At 41.8% G+C, this 12,004-nt stretch overlaps 1 protein-coding gene across 3 annotated transcripts in view; it reads left to right on the plus strand.

Annotated features, from left to right (window-relative positions):
- dgkzb (diacylglycerol kinase, zeta b) overlaps positions 1-12,004 on the plus strand; it is a 70,936-nt gene that overhangs the window by 54,011 nt on the left and 4,921 nt on the right. For 2 of the 3 annotated variants that reach the window (XM_047385616.1, XM_047385598.1), the window contains exons 25-30: positions 255-403; positions 744-833; positions 2,125-2,193; positions 10,308-10,342; positions 11,107-11,150; positions 11,879-11,999. In XM_047385616.1, coding sequence (XP_047241572.1) covers positions 255-403; positions 744-833; positions 2,125-2,193; positions 10,308-10,342; positions 11,107-11,150; positions 11,879-11,999 — 508 coding nt within the window. The remainder of the gene's footprint in view (positions 1-254; positions 404-743; positions 834-2,124; positions 2,194-10,307; positions 10,343-11,106; positions 11,151-11,878; positions 12,000-12,004) is intronic. The other variant, XM_047385608.1, reaches the window with a different exon arrangement.

Raw genomic sequence — 12,004 nt, forward strand, 5'->3', positions numbered from 1 at the left:
TTTTTTATATGATTATAATAAAAAATGACATTAGAGGAATATTTTATTTTAATCTTAGATTTCTGACTGTGTATGGATGTAAAACTAATATTTCTAAATATCACCAAATCATCAGTGGAACATTTGTATTAATTGTGTGATTGAATACAAATTTTCTGATGTTAGAATTAAAACAGAGTCTGGAAAAATAAACCATCTGTAGTTGCAGACCTTTGGGTCCGAGCTGATGAGGAACCTTCTGTTTTTCCTTCCAGGAGCACCTGAACTATGTGACGGAGATCTCTCAGGAGGAGCTCTACATCCTGGACCCGGAGCTGGTGGTGAAGGAGACAGTGGGCACCTCCCCCAGTATGCCGGACGAGTTCTCCTTCCCCTGCTCCCCCTCTTCACCCACCTCTCCCAGGTCAGGTTTTTTCTGCCTTACATTTGCAGAACCAGAACGGATTCATCTGCTTGAATTTAGAAAATAAAACATATCATATTGGTTTGGGATTTATCTGGGATCCAATACAGGTTCTGTCATCTTCAGAGTAAATTCTGAAGGTTTTTAAAGCCAGCTGTCCTACCAATGTTTGGGTCCTGATGCAGATTATTACAGAAACAAGCAGAGTGCTGTTACCATGGAGACGCTCATCTGTCCCTGCAATGGTCACGCAGTTGTGATCGATCGGTCCCTGAGGACGGACTTGAGGATACAGTGTGAAGACGAGGAATAACGGTGTGTGTGCGTGTGTGTGTTTCAGGGCGAGGGACGGGCAGAGGAAGAGGATTTCCAGCGACAGCTCGGTGTCAGAGGTTTTGACTCAGAGCTCGTCTAAAACTACTCTGCAAAGGTAAACGCACACACCCCACCGCTCTGGACAGCTGTGATGGAGGAAATTTTCAGGTCCACTCAGAGCTGGTAAAGGCTCCACTTCTTCTACCGTTGTCCTTCCAAGCAGTCAGAAGTCGGTGTCAACTGTTGAACTGGTCTGGATCAGTAGTTCTCCTGTTTTACCGTTTGAGTCCAGTTCTATTAGCTGACAAAATTGCACATCTCAGTTTGAGGTTTCCTTAAAGTAAACCGAGGAAACGGATCAAGTGTCCAGTTGAATATTGGTTCTTTGCTTCTCTGTTAGGTGTTTTGGTTCATCCCTTGAGTTTAGACGCTGTTTTCCACCTGAATACAGAGAAGGTCAGAATTAGAACCTTCCATCTGAAAAGGGTCAGACACCTCTGGAGTAAAGGTTCTGTTTGGAGTCCGGCTTCAGTTTGGGGTGTGGCTTCTGTCCACACTCAGGGTTCTGTTTTGAGCCCGGAATCCACTGAGATTCAGGAATTTGTTGACAGTCAGGATTCTGTTTGGGGTCAGGGTCCAGTTTGGAGTCATGGTTCTGTTTAGAGTCAGGAACTTGTTCAACGCCAGGGACCTGTTTACTCTCTGTGGTCCACTTTGAGTCGCATTATAAAAGGGAAAAGGAACCAAAGTCCACAGAAATACCCTCACAGAACTTTGAGAACTCCACATGATCCAAACCCGTTTAACTAAAATTAGAACAAAATAAATAAAATTTTACAAAAAAGCAAATCAGCAACATTTAATGTTTCATCTCATGATTTTATTTCCTGAAGTGCATTTTAATTGATGACCAAAGAGAAATAAACAGCTTGAAAATATTTAAAATCATGTGACTGAGATGGCGAGGATGAGGAGGTAAATAAAATAATATGTTCTTAAAGCGAACAAACAACTGGACATGAAGGAACTGGGAGATGGAGCCTGGACCAGTTCTAGAGCAGATCTCCTGACTGGTCTGACTGGAAAACATCCAGAACTTTAAGCAGTAAATCAAGATGATTTTGTTACTAACTGATTTCACAGGATCTCATTATCATAACCCTGAGAGACGTTTGAATTCCTCGAGTTAAAATTTGAGATTAAATCCAAGCTGAAACCAGATCAGTTCCTGGTGTTTCTGATAACTTCCTCCAGCTCTGACTGTTTGCTGAGTGAGATCAGAGCGCCTCCTGGTGGAGGAGCTCTGTCTGTTTCATGCGTGACGTGAGGAACGCACTGTAAATTGAGTGACTCCTGCTAACGTGCTCCTGCTGTCATGTCTGCTGTTCCCTGTCTGTGATGTGAAGGAGAGGAGCAAAGATAATCAGTGTTGATCGCGCCATTAGGACCGTGACTGATTTCAGACCTGCTGTTAGGTAGGACTCACACCAGTCTTTGTTATCCTGGTTCCTTCTGTGCTCTGGTGCTGTTCCTTGCTGATGCTTCTGTCTGAGCTTCTTTCTGCAAAACATGCTAAGCACTGCAGTAGGAGATAATGTGCAGCTGAAACCTAGATCTTCTAGAACAATCAGTGGGAAACCGCTGTGGAAGAAGCTGCTTTGTCTTCATTTCTGCTGATTTGCTTGTATGTTGTTGTATTCAGACCCAGAGGATGGTTGTAACTCCTGTGTGCTGTGGAAAAGGGTTCTTCACATTTCCTGCTCTAGATCTTCTGCAGAAAAAAAAAAACTCAGATTAAAGCACAGGTTTGATGAGCATCTGCAAAGAAACTCTGCTGGACATGTCCAGTCTTGGTGTCTGAAACTCAATTTAAGGAGTTTTTGACACTGAGAGAAAACAGCGAGACCAGATAGATTAAACTGTCGATGGAGGCAGAAATGTTTTCCACCCTGTTGCTGAGATCAGAGTCTAAATTATGCTCCAGAGAATTCAAATGCTTCTGTAAGGGCAGCAGTGGCGTGCAAAAAAAAGGGCACCTTGTGCAGCACATGGAGCTGTCGGTTGCCTTTGTAGTGTGAGATTTATTACAGGCACAACATGAACATAATTTATATGTATTACTAAGCACCCCCAAAACAAACTGTCCTGTGGGATGAAGGGAAATGACCACCCAGGAAAAAAAACCTCAAAACAAGAATGCATTTGACAAAATTCTTAACATTAATAAGGCAACAAAATTATCATAGACTGATTTAAAGTTAGATTACTGATTCACAACCTGAACTTCCTGAGTCAAATTTGAAACTTATGTTATCCTTCATTTTTTTCTTTTTACACACTGAGCACAACGTTTGTCTTGAATATATCATTCTGTACTTTTATCACAAAATGTCTTCTGCACCAAATAACCGTATGTTGTAGCAAAGCAGGTTACACCGCCAAATTTACCAGGTAGGTCACACTAAATGAGTTATCTTCCGAAAGGTTAGTAACCAGTGACCATTCTACAGTGTAAATCAACTATACCCACAAAATTAATTATAAAATCTTTACAGTCAAAATGAAACCAACATCAGAGACTATGATCATAAGAAGAATAATCTATACTTCCGCATGTCGCCAGTGTGATTTATGACAGAAATTATTCTTAGAGAATAAAAATTAATGAGATTACAAGTCTTGAGAACTGATAAGATGTCTGCTATTTAGAAAATAAAATAAAAAACTACTATAGTAGTGTATGAATTGTAATGTTAACCAGCTCATTTGGTTGTATTTCCAATTTAAAAAAAACATGAGTTAAACAGAAGTAAGTCATCATGGACCATAATAGCAAATGTAATACGTACATCTATGAGATAAATTAGAATTTATTTTTTTCTTCTAATTTAATCTGAGTTAAATCGTAGACATTCTCCTGGCGCCTGGTGGCGGCCATAGAAGACATAGCGGGTAAAGGTAGGCCATTGATTGGCCTGTTCTGTTTAGATAAAATGGTGGCAGGTGAAGTTTTAACTTTTTCATCTGGACTTTAGGAAGCAAGTATATTCGTTTTGTTTTTTTCCTGGATGGTTAGCCGGCCTGTCGGCAGGGCAGGGCTCTATCTGATGGCGGAGGGGAGGAGAGGGAAGCTGGACCAGCGCAGGTCCAACTCTCCGCTCTGCACGCAGCCCGTCTCCGCTGAGAGACACGAGGCGGGACACTGTGTGTTGGTGAAGGGGAGGGTATTTCAAAAACGTGGAGCACTGGTATTGTAGGCCTTTAAATTCAGAAATTGTACCTTGGCCCCACACTATACACTGTAAAAAAAAAAAAAGATTTCAGGAAGGCACTTTTTTCTCCAACGGATAAAAGGGCTGGTGCTCTAGCACCACATGGCGTGTATCTGTGCACGTCCCTGAAGGGCAGCAAGTGCTTCATTCTTTAGCGTGAAGTTACAGGAAAACAATCTGAACTGGACTTAAAATCCGAACTCTTGAAGCCAAATCAAATAAAACCACTTTATTGCAGTGAACACTATCACCTACTGGACACAATCAGTAGATGTTTGGATGTAAAAGCAATCTGAAGGAACCTTTTTAGTTCCTGTCTGCAATGTGAACATGTGAGCATATGTGGACTTGACCCCGTAGTTACACATGATGACTAATTCTGATAATACTATGAGAATCTGTGTGGAATATCATGCTGGAAAAAAAAATCTGAGCCCTTTGGAGAGATGTTTAACATTAAGGAACATTTCTTACTCAGACTGTTGGCCTAAAGTCATCTGCTAAGAAATATTTTGGCTGATTGTAACCGTGCTATGGAGCTGAATTGGGCCCATAAAGTTTGTTCAAACGAAAAAAATTTGTACCTGACAAATAAAAGTTTGTTCAAAAGACAATCATTTGAACCTGAAAATTTATTTTGAACCTCCCCCCAAAAAATGTGAAAACTGGAAAAAACGTTTTGCAACTGGAAAAAAAAAACAGATGTGAAACTGGAAAAAAATAAACTGGAAAAAAGCTATGAGTCATATAAAGGAACGTTATCCCTAACAGGTTGATATGGCATAGTTTAGGGCACAATGCTCCTGCAAAATATCAGCGTCCCAGAAACTGTCGCCTCTTGCATACTTGATGTCGCACTCGCCCTGTGCAGGGCGGTTATTAAAAACTAAACATTCACAAACTATGAATTAACACATGTGGAATTATATAATGAACATAAAAGTGTGAAACAACTGAAAATATGTCTTATATTCTAGGTTCTTCAAAGTAGCCACCTTTTGCTTTGATTACTGCTCCGCACACTCTTGGTATTCTGTTGATGAGCTTCAAGAGGTAGTCACCTGAAATGGTTTTCACTTCACAGGTGTGCCCTGTCAGGTTTAATAAGTGGGATTTCAAGCCTTATAAATGGGGTTGGGACCATCAGTTGTGTTGTGCAGGAGGTGGATACAGTACACAGCCGATAGTCCTACTGAATAGACTGTTAGAATTTGTATTATGGCAAGAAAAAAGCAGCTAAGTAAAGAAAAACGAGTGGCCATCATTACTTTAAGAAATGAAGGTCAGTCAGTCCGAACTATTGGGAAAACTTTAAAATTGTCCCCAAGTGCAGTCGCAAAAACCCTCAAGCGCTACAAAGAAACTGGCTCACATGAGGACCGCCCCAGGAAAGGAAGACCAAGAGTCACCTCTGCTGCGGACGATAAGTTCATCTGAGTCACCAGCCTCAGAAATCGCAGGTTAACAGCAGCTCAGATTAGAGAACAGGTCAATGCCACACAGAGTTCTAGCAGCAGATAGATCTCTAGAACAACTGTTAAGAGGAGACTGTGTGAATCAGGCCTTCATGGTAAAATAGCTGCTAGGAAACCACTGCTGAGGACAGGCAACAAGCAGAAGAGACTTGTTTGGGCTAAAGAACACAAGGAATGGACATTAGACCAGTGGAAATCTGTGCTTTGGTCTGATGAGTCCAAGTTTGAGATCTTTGGTTCCAACCACTGTGTCTTTGTGCGGCGCAGAAGAGGTGAACGGATGGACTCTACATGCCTGGTTCCATGGGCTCTGCTTTGACCGGCTCCACTCCACTCAGCCCGTGGAGGAGGAGGTGTGATGGTGTGGGGGTGCTTTGCTGGTGACACTGTTGGGGATTTATTAAAAATTGAAGGCATACTGAACCAGCATGGCTACCACAGCATCTTGCAGCGACATGCTATTCCATCCAGTTTGCGTTTAGTTGGACCATCATTTATTTTTCAACAGGACAATGACCCCAAACACACACCTCCAGGTTGTGTAAGGACTATTTGACCAAGAAGGAGAGTGATGGGGTGCTGCGCCAGATGACCTGGCCTCCACAGTCACCGGACCTGAACCCAATCAAGATGGTTTGGGGTGAGCTGGACCGCAGAGTGAAGGCAAAAGAGCCAACAAGTGCTAAGCATCTCTGGGAACTCCTTCAAGACTGTTGGAAAACCATTTCAGGTGACTACCTCTTGAAGCTCATCAACAGAATACCAAGAGTGTGTGGAGCAGTAATCAAAGCAAAAGGTGGCTACTTTGAAGAATCTAGAATATAAGACATATTTTCAGTTGTTTTTTGTTCAGTATATAATTCCACATGTTGTTAATTCATAGTTTTGATGCCTTCAGTGTGAAACTACAATATTCATAGTCATGAAAATAAAGAAAACTCTTTGAATGAGAAGGTGTGTCCAAACTTCTGTACTGTATTTTTATATATATATATATATATATATTACACACAGGGGTTGCACAATGAAACACCTGTCATTTTAGTGTGGGAAGTTTCATGGCTAAATTGGACCAGCCTGGTAACCAGTCTTCATTGATTGCACATTGCACCAGTAAGAGCAGAGTGTGAAGGTTCAATTAGCAGGGTAAGAGCACAGTTTTGCTCAAAATATTGAAATGCACACAACATTATGGGTGACATACCAGAGTTCAAAAGAGGACAAATTGTTGGTGCACGTCTTGCTGGCGCATCTTTGACCAAGACAGCAAGTCTTTGTGATGTATCAAGAGCCACGGTATCCAGGGTAATGTCAGCATACCACCAAGAAGGACGAACCACATCCAACAGGATTAACTGTGGACACAAGAGGAAGCTGTCTGAAAGGGATGTTCGGGTGCTAACCCGGATTGTATCCAAAAAACATAAAACCACGGCTGCCCAAATCACGGCAGAATTAAATGTGCACCTCAACTCTCCTGTTTCCACCAGAACTGTCCGTCGGGAGCTCCACAGGGTCAATATACACGGCCGGGCTGCTATAGCCAAACCTTTGGTCGATCATGCCAATGCCAAACGTCGGTTTCAATAGTGCAAGGAGCGCAAATCTTGGGCTGTGGACAATGTGAAACATGTATTGTTCTCTGATGAGTCCACCTTTACTGTTTTCCCCACATCCGGGAGAGTTATGGTGTGGAGAAGCCCCAAAGAAGCGTACCACCCAGACTGTTGCATGCCCAGAGTGAAGCATGGGGGTGGATCAGTGATGGTTTGGGCTGCCATATCATGGCATTCCCTTGGCCCAATACTTGTGCTAGATGGGTGCGTCACTGCCAAGGACTACCGAACCATTCTTGAGGACCATGTGCATCCAATGGTTCAAACATTGTATCCTGAAGGTGGTGCTGCTGTGTATCAGGATGACAATGCACCAATACACACAGCAAGACTGGTGAAAGATTGGTTTGATGAACATGAAAGTGAAGTTGAACATCTCCCATGGCCTGCACAGTCACCAGATCTAAATATTATTGAGCCACTTTGGGGTGTTTTGGAGGAGCGAGTCAGGAAACGTTTTCCTCCACCAGTATCACTTTATTGACCTGGCCACTATCCTGCAAGAAGAATGGCTTAAAATCCCTCTGACCACTGTGCAGGACTTGTATATGTCATTCCCAAGACGAATTGATGCTGTATTGGCCGCAAAAGGAGGCCCTACACCATACTAATAAATTATTGTGGTCTAAAACCAGGTGTTTCAGTTTCATTGTCCAACCCATGTATATATGTGTGTATTTATATATATGTGTGTATTTATATATATGTGTGTATATAGGGATTTCCCCGGTTGCCCCGTATGCCAGTTTGACCCTGGCTGTGAGTCACTTCACTAAATGAAGATCAAAATGCACTAGAAACCCAAAGTCGATTCCAGTCCATGTGAAAGCAAGTTCAGGCTTAATTATGCAAGGATATTTGGAAAATACTGGCTCGTTTTTTATCTGGTTTCATTCCCGCTGATTAGTCTGGCGGTTCTTTTGCTTTATGTTGAGAGCATAGGAAATCTCCAACACGGACTTAAAATGCTGTGCAAATCTGTCAAGATCAAATTTTCTCCTCACGTAAGCTGCTTCTATTGATGAAGCATGTTATCTTTCAAAACCAATCACATATATATAGAATATCGATGATGTATTACAGATAATTCCAGTTCCCACGGTCCCTGAATGCAACAGCTGGGAATATGTTGTTCAGCCGCTGTGTTGAACTGCCAGTCATGATTCCGCACTCCCGTGATCTGACGCCAAAAGTTTGAAGCCGAAAAAAAAAAATCTGCACGTTCGGAAAAAAACTTGAATCTGAAAAGTAGTTTTGAACTTTTTTTTCCAGTTTTACATGTTTTTGGGGGAGGTTCAAAATAAATTTTCAGGTTCAAATATTTTTCTTTTGAACAAACTTTTATTTTTCATGTTTAAATTTTTTCTTTTGAAAAAAATTATTTTTCAGGTTCAAATTTTTTTGGTTTGAACAATCTTTATGGCCCCAATTCAGCTCCATACCTTTCCCCTTTACTGTATATTTTATACACAAATAAATGCCTAAAATAAGAGTGCTTAAAAAAACCAAGCACCTTCTATGATTTGCAGTTGACACTGTTCTAGTCAGTCTGTTGCAAGATGGAGAGATTCAACATGGACCTGTTCTTGACTACTTTGTAAAGTGGTGTGATGAACTTTAGGTGGACATGGTCCTAGACTTTAGGAAAACTCCCCACCCTGCTGTACCAACAACTATCAAGGGATCTCTAGTGGAGACATTTGTGCCTCTTTTCTGTCCAGGGATCCAGCACCGCACGACTCTACTTGGCTCGGCCTCACTCTACTTCGCAGGAAACCTGTTGGGTTTCCATGGACTCACTGACGGCTGGAGTTAGGGCTTGAAGCCTCCAGCCATCAGTCTCTATTAACCCTTACTGACTTATAGCTCGGTGTGAGTCGACCAAACGAGAAGTAAAAAGATGCAAAGTGAAATAAACACTGTTGGACACCATGTCCTCCAACGGTGATTTCTAGCTACGGCTTTCGGTTTGACTCGCTCTCGTCATTGTGGTCCTCAGTATTTTTCTCTAAGCTTTTCTCCGCACTGTAGTGTGAGGTAAAACCCGTGACTTGTCATTCTCTACCTCGGAGAACACTTTCTTAGCCCCACTGGGACCTGCTGCCAAGCAGGGACCAAGAAAGTCAGTACCGAGCCGAAAAAGGCAGTAATAGAAACGGTGCCAATACGGGCTGAGTGGAGTGGAGCCGGTCAAAGCAGAGCCCATGGAAAACAGGCATACCATGTACCTGGAAACAATCATGGACAATTTTCTCAATTCTGACCAACACACTGCAGCAATTTGCTGGAGCCTGGAAAGACTTAATTTTTTAAGACAACTGAATCTTTTTAGCAGAAAACACTGATAATTTTATTTTATGGAGAATTAATCGAGCCTCTTTTAACATTTGGCTTCATTGCTTGGTATGGCAACTTGTCCTTGGAATTAGGAACTGTTAAGTCTTGCCAACGCTGCCAGTAAAATAATTGGCATTCAATGGCGCCCCCTGGCTGACATCTGGAATAGAGCGATGGTGAAAAACATTAAAACCATCCTAGTCAGCAGAGACCACCCCTTTAGAGGAATTTTCTCTCCTTCCTTCGGGCTGAAGGTACAGGGTACCAATTATCCATACAAATATTCTTTTGACCCAAGTGAAATTAAAGCTCTTAATGAACTTTGACCAAACTTGGCACATTTCAGAAGATGTTTAGCGATTTTAGTGCTCTTTAAATCCTTGTTAACATGTTCGATTGTTATTATTAAAAAAATGGAAATTGTGTTTACATGTGTGGATGTATTCCTCTTGTGGGACAACAAAGAACTGGGTGTAGACAAAGTTCTGCTCCATCTTTCCATCCCAGAGGAACTCCAGAATACTGGAGCTCCACTGTTTGAGTCAGAGATTTAGGAAAACATAAAATAATTAAGAAATATTTCAGTCATGATGAGTTAAAATAAGTAGGAGATTTGCTCCTCTCTTTCCGTGTCTGCTTAAACATCTGAGCTGCACTCATCTGAATGAGGTATGGGAGCTGTGAGGGTTCTGTGGGGTCTTACGGGTAACCGGAATAATAAAGGATTGTCCTGTGGTGTTAGGGCAGGGTTTAGTGGAGTGGATCGAGTGCAGGATGCTATGAATGTTAATGTTTTCATGAGGAACAAACAAAAGCAGCTATTTGGAGCCCTGGAGATCTTCTCTCTCCTTCTGGTTGGTTCTGATTCTGTCTCTTTGTCTCCTTGCAGAACTTCCGCTGCTACCTCACAGGACCCTGAAAAAGGTAAAAACTCCAGAGTCTGAAGGTTTCTTCTGTTCACCCCGCCTGCTGCTGACATTCGGATCCGATCTGTGGGTCACAGTCAGATCTGCTCTGCCTGACCTGACCCGCTTCCACCCAGTCAGTCTGTCGTACAAATCCCACAAGTCCCAATAACATGTTTACCTAATCCAGCAGTTACCATAGTGACAGACCCGAGTAGTCATGATCCCAAATGAATCAGAAGTAATGATTTTTAAAGTATTTTAAACCTTCAGTAATGATGCAGAGCAACAAAAGGAAATAACACAAAACCTTTTAAATACGTAAAATGTGACATCCGCCGCACTGAAGGAGACCACAACAACCAGGTACAAGAGGAGGACAAAATGAACAGGTTGTGTGCATGCACCAGGTGAATCAGAAAGTCCTCCATCTGTTTAACTGGGCTGCTGGTCTCTACGAAGGTCCGGTCTCCGTTTGTAGGTCTGACAGCTTGAAAGTTCACAGAATGAGAAATGGGCTTTGTTGTACAGGACTTTGATGGTGTGGGAACAGTCTGGATGGATCGTTCCTGGGAGACAAAATGAATCTGAGTGAATTTCACAGAAACTTCAGCTTATCTGCTGGTCTATAAAATGAAGGCAGAGGGTTTATGAGAACCCCGGAGACGCTTCCAGGTGTGATGATGTAAAAATAGTGTGAGTGTGTTCTAGACTTGGCCACCAGATGGAGCCGAACCTGTGGTTTTCAACCAAGCCTTCACCGCCTCATCTGTCTGTGTTTAGATGCAGAGCTGATCAACTGCGTAAAGAACGAGAACCTGAGCAGGGTGAGTCTGCAGACCTCAGGTCAGATCTGGAACAGGTCCTGAGGCCTTATTAGGAAGTTGCTTTTTAGCTCCTGATCTTAATTTTATTTATATCATCCACCGCTGTAACAAGTAACTAAATAATCCAGAAGGAAAAATATAATGTTAGATTTAATATCCAATTTCATTTTTACTCACCACAGAATAACAGAATGTGAAAAATAATCTGGATTTACAGTTATTTTCTACACATGAAGACGTGTGGAAACAAGTTTGAGTTCCAGATCCTTATTTTTTTAAATATAAAGACAAAAAAACGATGGAGTGCTTCTTACATTGATTTGTATTTAATTAACATACTTTATCTTTGAATTGCTGCATCGCAACTAGACGTTTTTGTCAAACTTATTAATTGGTTTTGTTTTCTATAAAATCTAATTTCATAGTTTTTCCCTCCTAAATTAGTTTTTCCTTATGTCTTATGCTAAGTTTAGTGTAAAAAAAAATGAATACAGGCAGGAAAAAATTGACTAGAAAAGCTTAAAAGGGATTTTTAGAATTACTGAGTGAGGGAATCTACAGATAAATGCTTATTTTAAAAGAAAGAACCATTTCACTGTTTTTGTTTTTGTTTTTTTTGTTTTTTGCATCTAGACCTTAGGTCAGAGTTCAAGCCTGGACCTGTGTGCTGTTTTAAGACTCCGTCTGGTTTAGGCATGATGTAGATCTCTGTCCATTTTCTCCTCCAGATGACGGAACTCCACCAGCAGGGGGCGGACCTGGCGCTGCAGGATGCAGATGGCTGCACGCTGCTGCATCACGCCGTCCAGATCGGCAGCAAAGACATCGTCAAGTACCTCATAGAGAACGGTGAG

Source organism: Girardinichthys multiradiatus, chromosome 2, assembly GCF_021462225.1.
Source record: "Girardinichthys multiradiatus isolate DD_20200921_A chromosome 2, DD_fGirMul_XY1, whole genome shotgun sequence".
Classification (NCBI taxonomy): domain Eukaryota; kingdom Metazoa; phylum Chordata; class Actinopteri; order Cyprinodontiformes; family Goodeidae; genus Girardinichthys; species Girardinichthys multiradiatus.